The sequence below is a fragment of the Columba livia genome, chromosome 1 (genome assembly GCF_036013475.1).
Source record: "Columba livia isolate bColLiv1 breed racing homer chromosome 1, bColLiv1.pat.W.v2, whole genome shotgun sequence".
NCBI lineage: Eukaryota > Metazoa > Chordata > Aves > Columbiformes > Columbidae > Columba > Columba livia.
In genome coordinates this window covers 153,269,081-153,292,732 of record NC_088602.1, presented here as the reverse complement: position 1 = coordinate 153,292,732, position 23,652 = coordinate 153,269,081, and the positions used below count along the sequence as shown (strand labels likewise).

Genomic DNA, 23,652 nt, shown 5'->3' with positions numbered 1-23,652 from the left:
TGATGCAATGCAGAGATTTGAAATTCACTGGGCAAGAGAAAGTGGACTTTCCTATTCTGCTGACACTACCTTTCCCATACAAATTTCTCACAGTCTTGATGAGGCAGATATTTCTGCGCTTGTTGATATTAAATAAGCCAGAATCAATGCTTTGATTTAAATATCTTCAATAACAAACTGCCAAGCAGGACTTTGGTCTCAAACTCATCAAAACTCCAGTTGCTAAAGACTGCCAACTTAAAAAAATTTCCTCACATGACTTACTTTCTTCATGTGTAGACAATTTTGCCTGAAGGTAACTTTAATAAGAACAAAATAGGTGTGTTAACCTAAGCCTTATCTCCCCTGTCCTTAATAAAAGTGAAGAGTTAAAGTATATTGGGTAATAACACCATCTGACAAGGGTAAAATTTCAAAAGGTCTGTGGCACTAATCCAGGAAACAAGATTTTCATCAGGTACCTGAAGGTGGAGATAGGCTCCTGATGTGCTTCTGAAAACCCCATGAATATTTAAAGAGAATATTTACGAACCCCAACTCTTGCCAAACCTGACCTGGAACATCCTTCCTCCCTCAATCCTTGCAGGTTTCCAGCACATTCCTGGTTACTTTAGACCCCAGATTCTCACCAGTTTACCCAGTAGTTAAATATACAAAGTCTGAGAATTTTACCACTTAATTTACTTACCTAAGGAAAAATGACTTTTCCATTTCCAGTATTCTAGTGGCAACACTTTCGTAACAAGGTGCTGTAAAGAAGATGGCACATCTTACCTGCCCCAGCGAGTACACAGGCTTGGGTGAGCAACAGCAGTGGCAGGGCTTAAACCAAGCGATAGGGAGTCATCTGTCCAGTCGTAGCCTTGAGCCTCGTGCAGTTTGTAGCTTCAAGCACAGGTACAGAGCTACTCCTTTGCTGTGAGTTATATACGTTCTCAAGGCCTTCATTGGATAAAAACATACATGGTCACATTGGGGATTTTTTGAAGGTTTGCAGCTTGTATAAGTTTCTGTATTTAAGTAAATTTAAATGGCATCTGTTTAATTTCAAGAGCTTTATTTGAGTGTGAAAATCCCTCATATATCTTGCACAACTGTACAAATAACACTTATGTCCATTTTAGGCATAAACATGGTTATCATCACACTGGGTGCTATCAAAGATTTTATTTACAAAACAGTTACTAAAATGCCTGATGTCATATTTCCATTTATTTATTTCTTACCCATAGGGTAATAGGTCCACCATAATTGCTTGGTGCATTTTATAATACAGACAAAAAAAGCTATGTTAATAAAATCTAACAAAAACTCACAAATAGCTACAAATCTGACAGAAAATGTCTAAGAAAAATTCTCCCCAAAATACAATACATTTTTCCACACACACACAGTACGGAGTAAGTTCAAAGGCACAGCTTTGAATTTTGCTTTTGTAGAAGTATATAGCATTATCACCACATGAAGGAATTGAGAAAACAGTTTCATACCTGTCAATAGGTAATTAAATGAATAATCATGTTTGCATTGTAATTTTCTTTACATAATTGCTTCATATCATCATATTTAACATATGTGGCTCTGAATCCAAAATCTTCCCAGTCCTCAAGTCCCTTCTTAACCTTGTCATTACTGACCAGAGAAGTTAGATTTTTCCAGATTGTGCAAACTTAACACAAATACATATATAATAAGAACAATAGTCAACTTAAGGCAGTGTATAATTCAATGCTACACGTCTTTTCTTCTCTTTTGTAAAGATCAAACTTACTGGATCAACAGAAAGGTGCATCAATATACAAAGTTCGGTGTAAACTGAAACCTACTGCAACACTCTTTTAAGGAGCCAGATAGAGGAATTGACATGAAATAGTGATGACTTGGCAGAATGTTTTTTAAGGAATGCATTAATTGCTTAAAAGAAGAACAGATGACAGAGTTCTGCTGAGAGTGAATTTCTTGTCTTTAATTCAAATGATAAATAAGTCCCATTCCAGTACTTTCTTTTGTAAGACTCATCAATATTTGTCAATAAGATCGGGGTGGGGGGAGAGGGCGCAAAACCGGCTCAAACTGATGTCACTCAGGGTTGGCCCACATGCCAGATTTAAAAAAGGCACAGATTGGCCTCAAAAGTGGTCTAGAATGGCACAAAAATATTTTTCAGCTACAGGAACATTTAGTCATACTGGTCTGCAATCTGCCCATATTATGAACTATATTTATCTGCCCAGAATCTTTTTCCATCTTCACCTCCCTTGAAGAATGTCCATGAAAAGTCCCACATAACATGAAGATTTTATCAGTCTTTTAAGTATATGGGCTTAGCTGATACCAGTCATTTTCATTTAGCCCAACCTGTAGTGGCTTCCCCATTGATGTAGGCAAAGCCGGGAAAGTGTTGCATGTGCTCATATTCAGAATTTCTGCGTGTAGTCAAGGGGGTGTATATGTCACCAGAATTCCCGTATCGTGTGGAGTGCATGGGTGGGCTCGTGTAGCAGGAGTTTGCGGCCGGGACCTCCGGCCAGCGAGGAGTCACTGGTGTGGGGTGCAGCCTCGGGGTGTTGCTCATCAAACAGGGCTCCATTCTTGACGTTGGGCTGTTGAAAGGGTACTGCAATAAAAACAAAGAAAAACAAATTAAAGCATTATTTACCACATACTTACATTTAAAATATGGGCTGGTGGTATCACTGTTCCCTATTTAACAAAACCAAAGCCATGTGAATTAGCAGCACTCCAACAACTAGGTAACATATTGAAACTGGAAAACCAGATGACTAGTGCCTGCATTCAAACTAAAGTGTCAGGAAAAGTCTTGCAAAGTAGTCAGTGCATTTAAATATTTAATTAATTTATCAAAGAGCTAGATACTGGCAGGTATCTTTGGGAGCAGAAAAATAAATTGAATTCATCTAATCTTTTTCTCACTGTTTTTACCTGGAAATTTGCTATTCAGTAAAAAATAGTCTAAAATGTCCTGACTCCTGCTTTACTCAACTGAGTTTTGAGGGAGAAAAGCGAAATTATCTTTATTACCAGAAAGGTGCTTTCCCTTTTAAGTGTTCACAAGCCATCCTGCCAGTTTCAGCAGAAAAATAGTATGGTCTGGCCTCAGAACAAGCAGCTAATTGGAGAACTTATGAAAAGAGGCAGGCAGAAGAATCTCTCTATTCCCCAGCTGTTCGCAGTGACAGTTGGAAACTAGAAATTAAAGTAGTTTGACAAACGCCTCCCACTAAGGAGAAGATGTGCTGAGGACAAGACAGGCAGGAAAATAGAGAACATCTTTTGCTCTCTATAGCCACAGGCTGCCCGGCAACAGAAAGTGAACTGTGCTCATGAGTGTTTGCTCAGAACGTGTTAATCTTATTGCCTGTCTTATAGGAGCAGATCAACTGTGTGCTGTGCCTAAGAAATGCTTCTTCTTGTTTTGCCATCCTGTTATCCATCTGCATAGCAGAGATGGTTAAGATGCCTGTTCCCCTTGACCAGCCATGTATCTTCAGAGCTTCCACATTTTACACCTTCACACCTTTTCTACAAGAATTGTCATAATTTAAAATATTATGATCTTGGGTTGTTTGACACTGTGGTATTTCCTTAACTAGAAAGCTGTCACCAAAGTAGGACTGTCACCTCTTCTGATGCTCACAAACTTTGAAAGCTGCATGGCAAAACTTCATATGGCTGAGGACTGTAAAACTTCTTCTCCATATTTTGGAGGGTCATGGAGAGAAGAACTGGTGTAGGTTTTTGCAGGAGGGAGCTGTCAGCTGGCTTTGGGATCTGACTCCCAAAGGGTCTCATTACATTACTCCAATGCTGGATGGGGCTGGGGTTATTCAGCTGTGTAAACAGGTCCCCAAAGCAATTACAGAGATGTCCCCATGAGGAGTTTCTGCTCAGTCCCTTTAGACCAGAGCGAGGAGGGCAGTGTTGCCTTGGCAAATGTATTTGAACAGTTCACAAACCTCAGGCAGCTCAAAAGCCACACACTGGCCACTCCTGATTGAAGACGGGAAAGAGAAGACTATTTTTGACCAACATATTGTGCTGGTTTTGGCTGGGGTAGAGTTAATGCTCTCCATGGTAGCCAGTACCGGGCTATGTTTTGGATTTGTGCTGAAATCAGTGTTGATAACACAGGGATGTTTCAGTTACTGCGAGCAGTGCTCACACAGAGTCAAAGCCTTTTCTGCTTCTCACCCTGCCCTGCCAGCGAGTGGGCTGGGGGTGCACAGAAAGCTGGGAAGGGGGACAGCTGAGACAGCTGACCCCAACTATCCACAAGGGTATTCCATACCATATGACATCATGCTCAGCATTTAAAGCTGAAGGAATGAAGCATTTAAAGAAGAAGGAATGGGGAGTACATTTGGAGTGATGGAGTTTGTGTCCCCGAAGTAATAATTACATGTGATGGAGCTCGGCTTTCCTGGGTATGGCTGAACACCTGCCTGCCCACGGGAAGCAGTGAATGAATTCCTTCTTTTGATTTGCTGATGCGCACTGCTTTTGCTTTACCTATTAAACTGTGTTTATCTCAACCTGTGAGTTTTTTCACTTTCACTCTTCTGATTCTCTCCTCCGTCCCACCACAGGAGGAGTGAGCGAGCAGCTGTGTGGTGTTTAGTTGCCAGCTGGGGTTAAACCATGACAATAATGTACTTGTTGATATAGTATATTCCACCTTGTCCTGGGGAGACAGGACAGTTAGTAAATGAGAGGGAAGACATCATTGCTGTACGATGCATTATTTAGCATATACTTCTCATCTACCACAGAGACTGGATTTACATGTGCAATCAGCTGCTGAAACAGGCTGGTAAATGGCAGCACCACACTGGAACATCGACACTTCAACTGGTATTGCTAATACGACTATCAGAATAAGCTGTATTGGTGACAGTGGCAACAAGTCCATATAATACCAACTAAATTTCCAACTTTACTTCCAAGCCAGGGAAAGGCCTTTAGGCACTGACCAGAGAAAGCCTTATATTCCTTTGCAGAAGAATCAAGTTTTCAGACTTGTTGACTTTCCAGAGGCTTTTGCTGAAGATAAGAGTTGCCAGTGCCCAACAGAAATTAAAATCAAGCTTTGAAGTTTTAAACGAGGTTATCTGAATTTAGGATCATGGTGCTCTTCTTTAACTCAGTTAAGGACACAGCACTGTGTCAAAAGACATCCAACCTGAGTATTCTAAGTAAATATAAGAGGTTCCAGAAAAGGTTGAACGATTTTCATATTTTTAATGTTTGAGAGACTAGTTAATAAATTTAAGATGCTGCTTTCCTGGTCTGCACTGGCAATACACAAAAGTAATTTTCGTGGGGGTGCCTGCTGACTGCCTTTGCCTGAGCATCTTCATGAACAAAGCTCTTGCCATAATGAATACAGAGGAAACAAGTTGTCTTGTGATTTGCTATAGATTCAGTGTTGAATTAATTTCGCTTAACTTCAGTTATCAAAAAGCCAGGCATCTAATAAAAGTGCGTCATCTCTGCTCTGTCTACAGCCACCAGAAGAATTTATCAAGCCTCAAGATAAATATTTAAGACAGAAGATGAGCAGTCCTCAGAAGATGTCTCTTTTCTTCCTCTTGCTACGTGATATAATCCATTAGTGAGGTTGGCCTGAGTTAAATAAAAATCCCTTTTCCAAGCTGTCAAATCCATAAGTTGTTTTTCCTGGCTGATCCCAAATGCCCCACTAATGACTGCATACAAAATGCTTTGAAATGGTCAGAGTCAGGACCAGGCTGGATCATCCAAAAAAAACCACATCACAAAACTAATACATTTTTAAGTTTATGTTTTCTATACGTCACCTGTGCACCTGGAAGATGTGGGCTAAGATAGAAACATTCTTCTTCATCTTCAGTAGTGTTTTACTTGATACCAATTGTCATGATATTTGCCTTTATCAATTATTGATCTATACCTAAAGCCACTCTAGATTCCTGTATTAAAGAATATACTTACAACAAGGTTAGTCTAGACTCTTGCCATAATACACCAATGATTATCTCTTGTCTTCTTCCCAATGTGATATCTGATCTACTTTGTTGTTAGCTGCAACACAATCCCTTGCCACTCTGACTCAGTGCAGTTTTCCTTTGAGGCTTGGAAAATGAGGTTGTGAATTATAGCACGGGAATGACTTGCTTTCACATCCCTTACGAACGCCAAGAGAAAACCCCAGCTTAGAATCATAGAATCATTTCGGTTGGAAAAGACACTCAAGATGATGAAGTCCAACGATAACCTAGGTCTAGCACTAAACCATGTTCCTAAGAACCTCATCTATGCGCCTTTTAAACACCCCCAGGAACAGTGACTCTGCCGCTTCCCTGGGCAGCCCATTCCACTGCTTCTCAACCCTCTCCGTGAAGAATTTTTTCCTAATATCCAACCTGAACCTCCCCTGGCGCAACTTGAGGCCATTTCCCCTTGTCCTATCACTTGCTACTTGAGAGAAGAGACCAACACCCTCAATGCTACAACCTCCTTTCAGGCAGTTGTAGACAGCGATAAGGTCTCCCCTCAGCCTCCTTTTCCCCAGGCTAAACAGCCCCAGTTCCCTCAGCTGCTCCTCATAAGTCTGGGATTATTTGCTACTTGATAATTTGCAGGCTGCAAAACTGTCACCCACGAGCAAGAGGAACAAAATGAACTCTAAGAATATTGTGGTGGGTCTCCTGGTTGTGCATGGCATTAGGTGGGGAAGGCACATAATATTGTTTAGGTAGTTTAGAACCACAAAAGCTGTGCTGTTACGGGAATGAAACCTTGGCTCCCAGAATGAACTTCAAGATGCACTGAAAAAGAGAGATAATCCTCCTCCTATCTGCTGTCAAGAGGCCATGCTAGGCTTGCTAAGAAGGCAGAGCTAATGGCTGCGCATGAGGGGAGAGGGTACAGTGTGCTGCTTTTCCTTTTCATCAAGCGCACCCGATGCAGCTGCGTTTATGAATGTGTCATGAATGTAAAAAGAATAATTGCTTGAAAATAACATGGACTCTAAATATCCACTATTTTACAATAAATTCTGTTATGACTGAATGCAAGACGGAAAGTTTTGTAATGGTAGGTCAGCTAATCGCAAATGAGTCAGTGACTTCTTTTTCCCTAGAGTGAAGAGACTATTGAAAGACAATATTTTTAAAGTACTCATTGGCCCCTGCCTGACTATTAACTCACCCGATGAAGCATCTATTCAGCCTTGTTGGAGTGTCCGAAGCGAAGCCATCTGGGCGGATGCCTGCCCATGCTGCCTGAATCACCTTTCACACTCTACATCCGGTTTAATGAAGAGTGCTTAAGCACGCTGGACTCAAAACACTGGGGCCTAGTGATCTTTGCCAGATATAAAAGTGACATTTGTTGGAGGGCTCTTGACAGGAAATTACCATTTTCTGGGTTAACTCACACTTGCTGTTACTGCTGCCATTAGACCTAGACAAGAAGCCCTTTAAGGCTGGGAGACTTTGAGCAGATTATTGTTAGGGCCTTGCCCAAAAATGTAAAATTAATTCAATTTTTTTTAGTATTATTTTAGAAAATACGTTAAATATGTCCTTCCATGAAGAGAAGACTGAGTTCCTGTAGTGTGAGGATGGAGAATAACCTCTTTTTTCTTATCCTCAACTCACTGGGTGATTATACATGGAGGCGAAAGGTGTCTCTGTCCAAACATCAAAATATTTTCCTTATGAATGTGGCTCTGACTTTACATTGCAATAGCTCACACTTTTGCAGAATGGTATAAGTTAATGTTGTACGTTAACCACTACTTTAGGACATGCAAATAACTCATACCAGAAATAATAGCAATTGTGAAGAACTGGCTATAAATTAACTTCACAAAAATATGCTTAAAAATCTCAAAAAATTACATAGTCAAAACTATTGGTTGATTGCATCTTACAGCCCTTAATTTGATCCTTTTCTCCACAAACTGAAACTTATTGAATATTAATCTGTCAGATGGTTTGAATGAAACTTTCAAGCTAATCTAGGTGATGTTGGTACTTTTGGGAGTAACATTTGAAGCCTTATGAAAATGCTATTCATAATTATTTAAAAAGAAGTCAAGACATCTGTTACCCTTTGCATTCAATACATAATTACTTCAGTTACATTCTAACAATCTCAATTTCATTCTGAAGCCATACGGTTAGGAGCAATGATTCTTGATGCATGGGTGGTGTTTGGACAGTATTTTTTTATTTCTGCCATTACTAGGTGTTTGATGACAGAGTGGTTGTCAGGGAGGGTATATTGGTATATTATCTTTACAGCATTGGTATAGTTATGAGCTTATACTGTATATGTGCTGGGAGGACAAGAACTTTTCCCCTATTTTTTCTTTGGGAAGGAGATGGGCCAGAACAATGTGAATGGACACTAAAGCATAGGCTGTGCCTGGGAAAGGTTTTCTTCATCTCTCCCACTGTAACAAGAACCAGTTACTGCTTTCTTCCAGTACCGCCTCCGCGTAAACCCTGCTGTAGAGGCACATGAAGGGAAGCGAAGACACGGTTGGGTAGAATTGTGCATGCAACATTGCACAGAGAAACCAACTGGTGTTGCAACTCTGGGAAGCCATGAGACCACTGCAGTCCTCAGAGCAATTTAGGAGAGTCAAAGTACAAACACTGCTTAAAGCTGCTCTAACTGTGGCCCCAATACTGTGCTCTATGTCTCTGAGACGTGCAGACCCAACCTACTGAGTAATAGCATGTTGTACTACCATGACGTTTTCCAGACTGACTTTTTCTGGTCAGACCATGGAAGTAAACTCTGTTCATCATAAACCCAATCTGCCAACAACAAAACAGCTGCGCATATAAGTGTGCTCCCCACAGTCCCAGAAGTTGATTAGTGCCTCTTGAGGAGAGGACCCCAGTTCAGGAGCAGCTGAGCCTGGCGATGCTCCTGAGTGCAACAGGAGACAGGTTAAAAGCAGCAGAAAAAAAAAAGCTTGTCTTTAGGGTGGGAACTGCATCTCAAGGAACAAAAAGGTGAAGACTGCCATGCCACTTCTGTGGCTCTCTGTTAAGTACCTCCATCCGAGATGCACCATTTGCAGGTGGTTGCTCCATTTTGGAAATGCAAAGGAAGAAAAGGTAACATAAGGCTGTGTGCAGCGTGGGGTCTAGGAGGACTTCCCAGATCTAAGTGGCTGACCCGGCAGATTCTTAGCTGAGTCCCTCCTACCTACTGTGAGATCAGGTTTGCACGGAAAGGCTGGAGGGGAGCTGCGGCTCCAGCAGGTTCCCTGCTCCACACACTGAGAGAACAGGATGTTCTCACACTCCTGAGACTACCCCTGCCCTGCAGAGCAGATACAGTCCTCAGATAAATCCCATGTATAGAGCATCTGTCGCAAGAGAAACTAAACAGATGATACTTCTTAAGTCTGGAGAAGAGGTGACAGGAAGGAGGTGAGAGGAATGATGCAGACCTGTAATGTCTTGACTGGTGAGAATAGATAAATAGAGAATGAATATTCCCCATTCCTCATCACCCAAAAAACATAGGGCACCCAATGCAATTATGGGACTTAAAACAGACTTAAACTTAACATGAGAATATGTTTCATGCAATCAATCCCTAAGCCTGTAAGTACAAAAAAGCTAAAAGAACTAAAAAGCTGGAGGATGGAGTAACAGGGAGTAGTTGGCTCCAAATACAACAGTCCAGCTGGTGCTTCTTACTCAGGATGTCCCTAGGTCAGCTCTTGACAAAGACAGTGTGGCTATGCTGGTGAAAGGACCACTCTCTACTTGCCCTATTTCTAAGACATTTCCTCCACACATTCCTTTCTGGCCTTTGCTGGAGACTGAACCTGGATAAATGGACTTACAGGATGATTCACTACAGCCATGCATTAAGAGTACTTACACGTGTTATCAGATACATTAAAATATAAAAATATATACTGCTGCACATTTCCCTAATGAGTCTTCCTACTACAACTGTTATTCTTGTGATCTACAAGTTAAAATGACTGCAGCATGAATTACTTTGTGTTTAAGGAAGATGTAGAATTATATGAATTGAAATATTTATGGATAGATGAAAAGAGGATCAAGGCCTGTCCAACCAGGGTGAAACTAGCTGTGATCAAAAGCCAGTCAAGTGTACATTGTGGAGGTGGATTAGGTGGTGACATGGTGAAGGGGTTACCTTTGAAGGGGGTACCTCTCTGCTAAACTCAACGTAGGCTGATAAGAACACTGAGAAGCTTTTGGACAGAGTTTTGCCTATTTTCTACCCTGGTATCTGGTACCTAAAACTGCAGAGACAGAGAATGGACAAAACATAGTGTCCACATAAATATATGCACATACATTACAGAGTCCTTTGCTATATGATGATGGAGTAGCACCATAGGATTGTATGCACTTCTGCACCATAGCTCAGAGAATTAGGTAGTAACAAATCAATCTGCAGATCATTTTTCTTTATTTGTGTGCCAGGCTCCTGGCCAGGAAGCCAAGTCAAGGAATGAGCAGTCAGGCCTGGAGTTACAAGGAAGCAACTGTTCTGAGAACTATTCACAGATGCTGATGAAAGAAAAAAAGAATCGGATTAAGACCAAGGTTTGAACAGACTGTCCCTGTCAGCAAAAAGGCTCTTAGCCATCAGTGGGAGTTACTCAGCCTATATTGCCAGAAGGAACCAGTTTTAGACTTATGCTTTAGTAGCTGCAGATATTACTTCAGCAGATTTACAAGCCATCTCCTCCGTTTTTTGGTTTTTTGGCTTCTTGTCCATCTGAGAACCACTGATCTTCATGAAATGATGAGCTACTTATCAAAATTTTTTTTAGCCTGAAGTCACAAGACACTTACCACATTCCTCTGTGAGCCAAGGTAAGCTCCAAGACTGCATCGGAGATGGGAAAAAACTTAAAGGGCTCTCACCAGTCTGTACAGGACTGGGTGTGAATGAGCATGCAGCTGTGACACATGATCCTTCAGTGTTATCAGCCTTAGCAACTGCCACTGTCTCATTTCCTCTGACACCAGTGGATTCAAATTATCCAGAAACTTCTCACTAACATGAGCTTGCCACTTGAGATGGGCTTGGCTTTGGACCTGCACTTGTGGTTTTCAAGAGCTGCACATAGTACAATACTATAGCTGCGTAACTTCTTCCCCAGCACAGCCCCACTGTAAGGATTCCAGTGACAAAACCACAGTAGACATCCTAAAATTAGTGCAATGCAATCGTCAGTGTATTGTTGGGTTGGGATTAACATTCTACATGTTGGCAAATACAACTTAAAGCAGGGGTGTCAAATTTAGGGCAGTCATAAAATTACATTCGACCTTTCGAAGGCAACTGTGAGGCTGATGTGGCCCCTGCTGAAAATGAGTTTGACACCCCTGACTTGAAGGGTCATTCCCTTCCCTTCCCTTCCCCGTTCTCAGCTGTGCAGTTCCCCACTTCCATCAAATAAAAGTTATTCCCTCCACCCCCTTTGCTCCAGTTTCAATTTTTGTTGATGGTCTGTAAATCATATCTGTAAAAGGATCCATGTTAAAATTCTACTAAACCAACAAAAAATCAAGCTCAACTCTCTGTTTATCTTTAGGGACATTTCTCTGGGATGGAAAATAGGCTCAAAATAATGGACCTGATAAAACCTGGAGTATGCTGCTCTCTTCCACAGAAAGAGGTTGGACATGGTATTCTTCAAGACTAAAATAGCAATTTATAGCTGCTGCCTAAAACCCACCTTGATTACACATCACGTGTTTTGGCTCAGACCCCTGTCCAGGACAAGGTCTCCTTCTGAATTCATGTTTGTAGAGTATAACTTACCAGCCACACAGATTTCTTTTTCTTAGGCATTAATCCCTCGACACTACGCTAAAGACCATGATAGAATATTAGCTAAAGTTGAGCCACAGTTCTATATTTGGACTGAGTGTGGATTATAACAAAGAGTTCTTTTGAAGAGTTATGGTCAATGCCTCTTCTTCTCAACTGATTATATTACCACTTTGCATCTCCTCCAGTTTCAGCATAGTGTCAGCTGATTACATATTTGTTGCAAATTTGGCTTCCTGTACTTGGATTTTGCAATGTTGGGAGTCCTACTGATACTCCTTGCACCAAGTTCCCCCCAAAAAGTCACTTAGAAAAAGAGTAGTACCCTAACATCTTATTAGGGACATCTTAAGAAATTTTTGTTAAAAGTATCTAAGAAAGGACTTATCACAAGGGCAGGCATTTTACAGAAACTCAGCTTTAAAAAGAATGTCAGCACATTCCATATTAAACCAGACTTCGATATTAAACAAGATTTTTAGTTTATTTTTGAAAGTAAGGTTTCAATTTGTAACTGAACGGGTGCATTGGTAGGGTTTTGTTAGCTGTGTCCTGCTGTGAGATTCCATCTCAGTTTACAAGACCATGAGAAAGAACATGCTAAATACAAGTTGAAATAATTTTGCTCTTAAGTGTGATCATTAAACTGTTGCTGTCATTCATGTATGCTCAGGACAATTCAAAGGCTAGCAAGAAATGATCTGCTATCTGCACTTGTAGAGACAGCCTACTACAGTATGAAAAATATTTGCATGATTTTAATGTAAGTTACTATTTCCATGTAACATGTTAACCAGGACATGAATAAACTAAAAATGTGTTTATCCTGATTTGCTTTATTTATTTCTTGCTTAACTTGTGTTATGTCAGTGTGATAGGCAGTTGTCAAAGGGTAGAAAGAAACTCCTGTGTGGGTGATAATATTTCTAATAATTAAAAGCCTAATTCCCTGTTTTACACACAAATTCGTGGCCTTACAGACCTTGTCAGAATCAGAACTCATACGAGTTTTCTGCACTGAAGGGTAAGAGAGATTGAAGAAAATTGGCAAGCCAATTTTAAGTCAAAAAGTGATGCATTCTGGCAAAAATCTTGAGATAACAGGATAAGGCCTGTATTGAAAGACCAATGAATAGAAACCTGTATTGAGTACAGAACACTGTACTTAAACATTCACTCACTGTTCCTATTGAAGCTGTAACAGCCCTCAACCAAATCCTGACACCAGGTGCTACACAAATAGGTGAGAAGTTGTAGACTTGTTCTTTCCATAAGCTAGGGAGCTGTTGTTGAGCTGGTCCAAATGAGTATACTGCGTTTATACAGGACAATATTCCCAGCACATCTCAAAAACCTATAAGGAGATTATTACCCTCATTCTTATCTTACAGCTAGGGAAAATGAGGCATAAAAAAGAGAAATTACTACTCTGAGATCCCTAGGCATACTGATGCCGAAGACCAGAATGAAATGTAGGATTTATGTGTTCTAGTCCAAAGCACTATCAAATTCACATCTTTGCATCTGGTATGAAACTGTTCCAGTCCAGCGATGATAGTTAAGCAAGGTGGTCCCTAGTATGCCTGTATAAATTTCCAGCAGATAAAGTATAAGAGGTGTCATATGAGTGGTATACCCCAGTGCCATCACCTCCCTCCTGCCTGTACCTGCATACTGCAAATCTTCCAGCAGACCACCCAGAGAGGAGCTTCCTACACTGGGGAAGCACCAACTGCATGAGGTGCTGAAGCCCTCCCGCAGTGGCGCTACTTTTGAACTGTTGCCAAATATCGTCTTCACACTTAATCTATGCTGGTTCCTACTGGCTCAGTTTCATGAAGTGAAATAGTCCTGAAATAGCTACTGACATGATTTCTCAGCATTATGGTAGGAGACACAGGGATTAAACAGAACCTCTTTGAAGTGGCATCCTGAAGTTATTCAAACTATATGCAGAACTCATAGTTTTGGCAAATTCCTAAACATACATATTCTCAAAAGCAGAGGCCCCAGAAGAATTCACTATGGCCTCTGCATCTTCTTTCAACTATATGAAAACATTTCTATTTCTTGTTAGGAATTTCTTCCTGTTCCCAACACCTGAGACACATGCAACTAGTTATATTCTTTTTTTTTTTAGCCTCTCCTTAACACAAAAATATTTTCTATCACCCTGACTGCTGGATTCTAGAGTGAGTACTCAAAATTCACAATCTAACACTATTCTGATAAAATAATCTCCACCAAAATGAAAAGATATCGAGATAATATTAGAAGAGAAAAAATATAGGGACCATCAATGACCAGACTGATGAGAACTTTTTGATTCAGACACCTAATATGCTGATAAATTTACAAGCACAACTTTACTTAAAATGTTATAGCAAGCATTATCAAGTAATAAATCCAACTTACCTGTGAAGAGCTTCTGTGGTAAGCTGAGTAGTGAAGTGGTCCAGAAATAGCAGTATCATGCGGTAAGGAAGGATACTGACTCTGCATTGGATGGGGATGCTGGTTGCTATAGCTACCGTAGTTGTAACTTCCTGTGTATCTAAAATCCATACAAAAACACTATTCAGTGTGCATAATAATTGTATTCCCATTAGTAACTCTAGAACTTGAACTAGACTTAAGGAACTATACAGGGGAGTTCAGTTATCTGTGTCCTTACACTGGGGTGAGATGTTCTTTCCTTGGAAGGGAGAGAGGTGTATTAATTTGCATCTGAAGCACACAACCAACAGCTTTAGCACAGCTGACTCAAGAGCAGAGTGGGATTTGAGGTTGGAGAACCTGTCTACTTCCTTTTTTTATCCCAACCCCTTGTCTAGGGACAGCCGGGGGTAAAGGAGGGAGCAGTTCCCTGAGCTACAAGAAACTGCAGGGTCACAGTTTCTTGACCACCATTATTTGGGCCTTTTGCTAGCAGAAGATGCACGGACACTTTCTGCAACCTCTCCATCTTTGTGTAGCCATGCTAATTCAGCACCAAAGTTTAAAGGTTGTTAAAATAATGCTACTGAAATAATAAAATTACAGGGTGGTTTGAGTTGGGAGGGACCTTAAAGATCATCTGGTTCCAAGCCCCCTGCAATGAGCAGGGGCATCTTCAACTAGATCAGGTTGCTCAGAGCCCTGTCCAACCTGGCCTTGAACTCTTCCAGGGATGGGGTATCTACCACCTCTCTGGGCAACCTGGGCTACTGTCTCACCACCCTTATGGTGAAGAATTTCTTCCCAATATCCAATCTAAATCTATCTCTTTTCGGTTTAAGCCTGTTTCTCCTCATGCTATTGCTGGACTCCCTAATAAAGAGTCCCTCCCCATCTTTCCTGTAGGCCCCCTTTAAGTGCTGGAAGACTCCTATAAGGTCTTCCCAGATACTTGTCTTCTCCAGGCTGAACAACCCCAGCTCTCTCAGCCTGTCCTCACAGGTGAGGTGCTCCTGCCCCCTAATCATCATTATGGTTGGTCTCCTCTGGACTTGCTCCATGAAACACAAACCATGATAAAAAAAGTCACACAAGCAAGGTAACCAATTCATTATATGAGAGAGAAGACAGTTATTTGTACAGACTTATTCTTTTTCTGGAAAATTCAACATTACCCTTCCAAACAGTACTCAGTCTTCCACACTGGGAAAGCACTTCTGCAAAGTTAATGAGTATGCAATGAGACTGAGGAACTCGGTAAACTCTTTTGAACCTCTTGCACCATGTCAGCACATGGCTATTTGCTAATCTTTCTATGTGCCCAGCCCTTCTCCACCCATTATTTTGTGATTGTTTCTTTTCAGTTGTGGATACCTATGAGGTATACACTCACTTAAATCAGCATGGCACAGAAGAAGTGTTGCTTGACGAAAAGAGCACTGAGAGACTTAGTGACCAAAGTTTTCCAAGATCAAATAATTTTACATAAAATTATACCATAATTATTTTCATTGAGAGCCTTGAGGAAATTTTGGTAATGAAGATGGGATTAGAATACTATGGTGAAAATGGGGCTATTTCTCCAAATGTTGGACATTTTCTATCTGCAGTTTTAACAGTAGTCATAGAACCATTGAATCACTGAGGCTGGAAGGGACCTGTGGAGATTGTCTAGTCTAACCCTCCTGCTCAAAGCAGGGTCCACTAGAGCACAATGTCGAGGATCATGTCCAGATGGATTTTGTCCATCAGCAAGGACAGAAACTCCATAGCCCTTCTGGGTAATCTGCTCTAGTGTTTGATCATACTTAGAGTAAAACAAGTTTTTTGTTTGTTAATGTTTAAACAGAATTTCTTGTATTTCTATTTGTGCCATCATGTCCTGTCACTAAATACCACTGAGAAGAATCTGTCTCCGTCGTCTTTACATCCCCCAGTAGGTATCTGTACACATTGATAAGACCCTCCCTGAGCCTCCTCTGACTGTTGCTAAACAATCCCAGATCTCTCAGTCTCTTTGTATGACAGATGCTGCAGTCCTATAACCACAGAATCACAGAATGTTAGGGATTGGAAGGGACCTCAAAAGATCATCTAGTCCAATCCCCCTGCCGGAGCAGGAACATCTGGATGAGGCTATACAGGAATGTGTCCAGGCGGGTTTTGAATGTCTCCAGAGAAGGAGACTATAGTCATCTCAGTGGTCATTTTCTGGACTAACTCCAGCATGCCTGTGTCTGTCTTCTACTGGGGAGAACAGAATTGGATCCAGATGTGGTGCCAGCAGTGCTGAATAGAGGAGAAGGATCACCTGTCCTGAGATATGCTATAGCAGAGTTGTTCTTTGGGCACAACTAACCTTTGGGATGGAAAATGGCCCAGGAAAATGAATCAGAGAAGAAATCTACTGAAGCCTTCTCTTTTATAAAACATTCTCCAAGCCTATGGTGTTTTTAAATAGAAATAAATGAGATTATACAGCTGAGATATATTATAATCATACAAGAGTAACAACAGCCAAAGAAAAATGGTACTGGCATCTTTGCAATATAGACTTACTACATCAAAAAACAGATTTCACTGTATTTCCAAAAAAAACCTCAGAACCTTAAGCATAAATTAATGCAAACACCATATAAAAAACCCCAACCAACCAAACAAACCCCAAAACAAAGAAACCACCAAGAAACTGGGAAACGACTTACCCGTGTTCTTCTCTGTGGGGATAGACAGGTATCCGATGTGTGACAGATGATGATGGTACATGTGGACTTCTCATGCAGGGCAGCTGTTGGGAACTTTCAGCAGGTGACCCTGCAGCTGTTGTCACAGTGTAGGTAAGTGACCACGTATAGGATTGCATAGCTCCTGCAGACAAAGAAGCATTAAAGGAACACAGCTAACATCATGCGTCATCCACAGAAGTGTTATGCTTTAAGACGATTATAGAAAAGCAACCTCATAGGCAATAATAATGGGAACAGCATCAACCAACGTGAACACAGCAGTTGTATGTGAGACAAAAATAAAAATACAAATAGATCAGCTGGAACATGCGAAGGACCAGAGGTAGGAGACCTATCTGGAATGGCTCACGCTGTGAACTTTCAGTGTGGTGTTGAAAATATTTTTCAGAAAAAAATTGAATGGTATGTAGAAGTGGAAGACCACCAGTGCTAATATTTCTCAGGCACGATGCACCAAGCCCTGAGGTCTCTCTCACATGGAGTGAGCTGCTGGCCTGTTTATCTCTGAGAGTGATCAGGCCTGGACTGAAGCAGGAAGTATGACCAGAACAATGAAGGACTTGAACAAAATTAGTGTTAGGCAAATAAATTTCTTGAATCCTTTTGCAGCTTGCATCTGTTCCATCCAACTAGGTACCAGCCTTTGTAGTGGCAACACAGTGCTAGAACTCAAAATTATAACCAATATATAGACAGAAATAGCCTAGCCATTTTCTTCCCACAAATAATATTTCTTTATTCTTTTGATGCTGCAAGACTGGTCTTAATTTATTTTTTCATGTAGCATATTTGTAGGAAGAGTAAAGCAAAGAAGTGGGTTTTCCATTTTGCTTGGAAGTTGCTGAGATTTTTAATCATCCTGATCCCTTCCAGGCAGGAACTTCAGATTCATTGGCCAGCTGCTGAGAAACCTTTGTCCTTCGCACACACCCCTTTCACTCAGGAGGCTGACAGATCCATTGTTCCAGTTTAACATAGCTCTTGCTGGAGGTCATGACCATACTGGCTGAGATTACCCTGCAAATGAGGACCAGAACACTGAATTTAACCCAGTACGAACGCTAGTTTGGGGGTCTCTGGGCACTCTTTACTCTTTTTCACCAGCTAAAAGGAATTGCAGGAGGTGACTCATTTTTTTTTTCAGTGTGGATTCTAGGACTTCCTGTAGGATGAAAGGGCCTAAATCAGAGGGGGAAGCGATTGTATGACCAGGTCTGTGTCCACTCCCTAGCTTTTGGAAATGAAAAGCCTTTCTCAGATGTGCATAATTTTCTTCAGTGCATGTGATTTGCTTTGGCAAAAACAGATAAACAATGTTTTTAAATAGGAAATGCTCAATTCTGGGACTGAACAAAGGCATTCTGAGCTTCAAAAGATAAGTCCAGCTTGAAATACTCCAGCAGGGTGTGATTTGGTACTCTTATAGTCGAAACATCCTTGGATGTGTTATGGTCAGGGATATTTGTGTTACATCTATTTTCACATGACTGCATTTTCTGTCACTGACTTGAATTTCCAGTCTTTCATCTCCTCCCATTGCAGAGGACTATTGAGATCCCTGAGAGCAAATTGAGGCTGGCACATCAGTCTGTCTGTGGATATAAGTGGTCACAGTTCCTTCAGTTGAGCAAAATATTAAGGAAACCTATCTTCGCTAGAAAATACAGTTCATGTGGAAGGGGCCAAAACTACTTATGCAGTCACCAAATAGCTTCATTTGAAAACAAGAGAAAAACTGTTTTGAAAATATCAACAGCTTGTCTGCGGAATACTTTGGTGAAATGTTGCGGTTTCAAGAGGTCAAACATATTTTCCTAGCGCTATTTTCCAAAAGAAATTTTGAAACTTTGTTTCAAAACAGGTCTAAATTCAAAAGACAAAAACGAAGAGAAAAAAAAGTGAAGAAGGACAATAAAGACGGTGAAAAGAACCAAATACTTATTTTTAGTTAACATTCCTGAGTTTTTTTCGCTTTTCAAATTCAACATAAACCAAAAGTTTTTCTTTGACCTGATTTCTTCTTTTCCAATAAAAAACTTGGCCATTGAGCCAAAAAAATCTCATCACCTTCTTCACCCTAACAAGAAGTGCTAATAACAGGGCCAAAGGATCCTTTGCATTTTACCTAATATGATTAATTTGACTGGCCTCAGCCATTCTGACAGTCTTCTTTTCTTTTTTTGAAAAGCAGTAGGGTCTTATCTCAGTTTGATGAAAATGAGTCAGTCCAGGACAGCAAGTTGTTTCATGTGCTCCCTGTGGGAAGCTGGACTCCTTGGATGAGAAGACTTGGCCACTCCTTGCATTCAATCTGACTGGAAGCCACCATAGTTCAATTTTTAAATAAATGTTCAGGGTGTAACATGCTGTGTGCCCATCAAGACTACACAGAAACAAATACGGAGAATACGTATTGCACTGGAAGAGTTGTGAAAATCTTTGTTTAATTCTCCTAATCAAGAATTGTCCAAGGAACTACAGGATAGTACCTCACACAGCTGCTCTAAGAAATACTTTCTTTTGGAGGTTATGGTTTAGAAACAAATGTATGTTGGGTCTTGCTCTGGATTTACAGAGTGACAGAAAGATGTTCAAATATTTTTATCAGGATGTTCTTGGGAATCTACAGTTGCCTCACTTCTCCTTGCCTTTGTGGAAGGGATGCCATTATTTTCAGTGACCTAGTCACAAAGACAACAAGGAAGGACAGAAGACAACAACAGATTTGCAGATTGTGTGTATGTATATATCAGGTTAGCCAGGATACTGCAAACATTGTGGTGGGTGGAAAAGGATGAATAAGTCTGAAATTTTTTTCATAGTTAGCTTTTTAGTACCCGCTTCTCTCCCAGTCCTATATGATTAATCTCCTCAGCTGGCTGCAGAACTGAACTCCAGGAGATGAAGTCTCTTTTAGATATGACTGAACCCAACTGAACTGCTTTCTGAAATAAGCAAAAACAATAGCGATTGAGCAACATTCTGGTCTGCTTTGTGTTCTGAACATGCAGGGTTTGATTAAAATAGGGAAGTTCATTTAGTATCACTCATTTTTCTTTTCTCTTTTAATGAAAAAATTGATTTTGACAATACTGACCAAGAGGCCATCTGACCTGTAGGAAAGTCAAATGTAAATGGAACTTCTATCAGTCCATGGACAGCCCTGTTCTTATTGGTGCCATCCCCTACACCAGTGCAGAAAGAAACAAATGTTACTTCATTATGCTGCATTTTATATTTGCTTTATGCTGGAGTAAATGACCACCCAGGCACAAGCAAGATACAGCACTGTGTCTTATTGCTGATAGTAAGCATTACTGTCAGCTTCAAACAATCAGAAATCTGGAGTCAGACACCCATTCTGGCCACACACAGCAAAGAGATTACCTTAAACTATCAGCTTTAGAAAAAACACAAACCCTTCCATTGAGAAGGGGAGAATTGCCTTTTGAAATGGGAACATTTGACTTTTACACTCTGCAGCTATGATAATTAAACTCTGATCGTTGAACAAGAGCTGATGTTCTCACATAGTCACATGAGTCCAGAAGCTGAAGATTTAGGAGAAAACCAGAAATTTTTTCTGCTCACATACACAAATAAGAGAGGTGGTAGCTCTGTGCAAGCATCCCCTGTGCCAGATTCCCATAACTTTAATACCTAACCTAGACTTTTAAGAACAGTGACCTTAAATGACCATTGCTGGTCTGAAGACTTTTGTCACACATACGTTTCTTGAAACTAAATTACTTAGATCAGTTTACTAACATATTAGGAGCAACTTACAATTCAGAGTTCATTTTGGGTTGTCTAAAAACCATTGCACTGGCAAATGAGTAATCACAGCTTTAAGAGGGGCTTTAAGAGAGAATAGCAAAGTCAGCCATATAGCTATCACTTTTATTACAATATTATTGCAGTTTGAACAATCATTAATCTGGCCTTTGTGATTTGGAAAGGATGGAGACTAATTATCCTCTTAAATGTCTAGTAACTTAACAAAAAGTTTTAAATAAAATGTCAGTTGAGCCATGCCAGATGTTCTACCACAGAATGCTATACATAGGATCTACCTTTCTTTACTTGGTATCATGTAATTGCAACAGTTTGATTTGCTGGTTTTGTACTGACCACTGACTGAAAGCAAGAACGTGAAACTGCAAGCTTAATAGTTAACTTTTATTGCTAATGCCACAAGCAAGAAAGAGTTAATGATGCCTTAAACTGGGGAACTGAGAGCTAGTGGTAACCAATGGAACTAATTCTCAAGATTTGCAAAGCATTTGCCTAGTTTCACATTTACCTCATAAACGACACATCAGAAAATCAATACAATATACTTTTAGTGTTTATCTCCAGAACAGAGTTACCTGTTCCAAAATATCCCATATATTAATGTCACAAATCTGTATATGGAATAGTTTGAAAAATGGAATACATCTTCAGCAGGGCTGAAGCAGGGTTGCTATTTTGTATTACTCTGTGTAAATGAACCTTGCATTCCATAGTGTAATGGTGAACAAACTAAAATCAGTTCATCTACATGATCAGTGTGGGAAGTGGAGGTATTACTAATTGCCCAAATTAACACCAGGAAATTACTACATACGTACTTAATCTTAACCAGACCACTGCTTGCATTGGCGAATGTGGCTTATGCTAGACAGAAACTATTTTCACAATCACAAAAGTGAGACTGCACCAGACTGTAAGAAAAAAATCCAGATCAACCAAACAAAAGTTTTTAAAACAACCTAAAAATTAAAATCGGAGGGGGGGGGGGAACAACTAAAAAATTCAGAAATCTTTTTCTTGCTTAAGTTCTGCTACAGGAACAACTACATCATAATCTACTGCCTGTACTGTGGGAGCAGATACTTCAACCATTGTTCCTAAATGATCCTGTTTTTGGCTTGAGACTTCACACTAGCAGACCTCGGACTTACCAGGACATTAAAAAAATTAGAGGGATAGAATAAAAAAGACTATCATAAACAACATGGATTAAAAAGGAATTGCATTGATAATGTTTAGATGAGTCCGTTCCCTTGCGTTACAGGTGGGATTCAGGAGGGATATACAAGATCCATGCATTTCCCAGGCTTGCCCAGATCTGTGTCTAAGCCAAGTACCTAAGTCACGTAAGCAGAAGGTGGAATCTCAGATAGCTGACAAATAGGCTATTACATAAGTATGGAATAAGCTTTGGGTGAATAGTTATGACAGTCACATAGAGTTACAGTCTCTGCACCCCAAACACAAGTCCGTCAAATCTCCATTCCTGTCAACACCATCAGAGAGCACACAGTTCCTTACTTTTCTGTCTTTTACTTCTGGGTACAGTTCTGTATCACACTGAGTTCTGGTTATAACATCACAATGATCCCGTTGGGTCATGATGTCTACAGATCAAGCTGCCCACACAATCAAAGTTTCAACAAGACTCAAGCATATACACAACCTCCAGCATTGCCTGATCTAAAGCAGTGAGCTCACCTGCCATGTCTAGAATTATGTCTTTTGTCTAACTGTTCTGGGGCTAATACCCTCCTATTTCCCTCCTAAATGTGCTAGTGTCTCCAACAGCGAGAAAACCTTAAGTTTTTATGCGGGGACCAATGTTCTTAAATCTCTTTCCACCACAATCATGCGTTGTGTTTTCCCGTTGATGCCTTTGAAAACATGAAAAACATTTGTCAGAAAGATTTATTAGTCCTTTAGCCACTGCCAAATTCTCCAGTGTGGTAAACCATCACTTTCTGACATTCTTTCAAGAAGGTTTTGTAACTTTTTTAGTATATCACAAAAGTGATAGTTTCCACATTCTGATTATACAGCCTTTTCACTATGGAGCATCAAAGCTGGAATTTCACTGTCTAGAAGGCCTTCTGAAAGTCATTCACGTTTCTGCCTTTTTTTCCAGGAGTCAAGAAAACACTGTCTTCTGATCATACAGACAGACTGTTCCGCCCGCATCAGAAAGGTAATGAGTAAGTTTCCCATCCGAGTACAGAGGACAGTTGTCCATTTATACAGATGAAAAAAGAAGCCAGTTTTGTGCTTATTGTTTTCTGTCAGTCCTACCCACAAGCTGAATACCTTAAAGCACAGATTTTTTAGTCGCTGGGCCCATGAGAATACAGTCTCATGAGTTGCCATAATAACACTATACAGCTGAAAATAGGCTTCAGACATGTAATTCTTAGTCTCTAACACTGAAAGATGAAAGTAATCAATGAGGTTTAAAACATTTCCAAGAGAAACTTGCACAGCTGTTTAAACATATTTGGGTCTCAGATATGTTTAAAGATACACAATTCCCATTTTACCCACTAGGGATTCCAGAACCGCTAGTGGTTCAGGATTTTGAAAACCTCACTAAACCTTAAAATATCTGGCACATTTCCTTGAAGTATAAAACATCCAGACATCATATCTTTTCTCTATTAGATTGCATGTCATGTTTGGATACAGTGAGAAGACATAAGTGATATTTTGAACAGATTTCTTTTTGGGAAGGGTTCTCATCCCTTGAAAGCCAGCACATCATGTTCTTAGGATCAATTTCAGGTGACTAAGTGCAAAAACCATCTTCAAGCAGATCCAGTTGCTGTAA

At 40.3% G+C, this 23,652-nt stretch overlaps 1 protein-coding gene across 4 annotated transcripts in view; it reads right to left on the bottom strand.

Moving 5' to 3' along the window:
* Positions 1 to 1,040: 1,040 nt before the first annotated feature.
* Positions 1,041 to 23,652, bottom strand: part of RFX4 (regulatory factor X4) — a 94,071-nt gene continuing 71,459 nt past the window's right edge. For all 4 annotated transcript variants that reach the window (XM_021294678.2, XM_065039237.1, XM_065039246.1 and 1 more), the window contains 3 exons: positions 16,995 to 17,157; positions 14,269 to 14,407; positions 1,041 to 2,617 (listed from right to left, as the gene is read on the bottom strand). In XM_021294678.2, the coding sequence (XP_021150353.1) occupies positions 2,345 to 2,617; positions 14,269 to 14,407; positions 16,995 to 17,157 (575 nt within the window). In that variant the 3' untranslated portion in view covers positions 1,041 to 2,344. The remainder of the gene's footprint in view (positions 2,618 to 14,268; positions 14,408 to 16,994; positions 17,158 to 23,652) is intronic.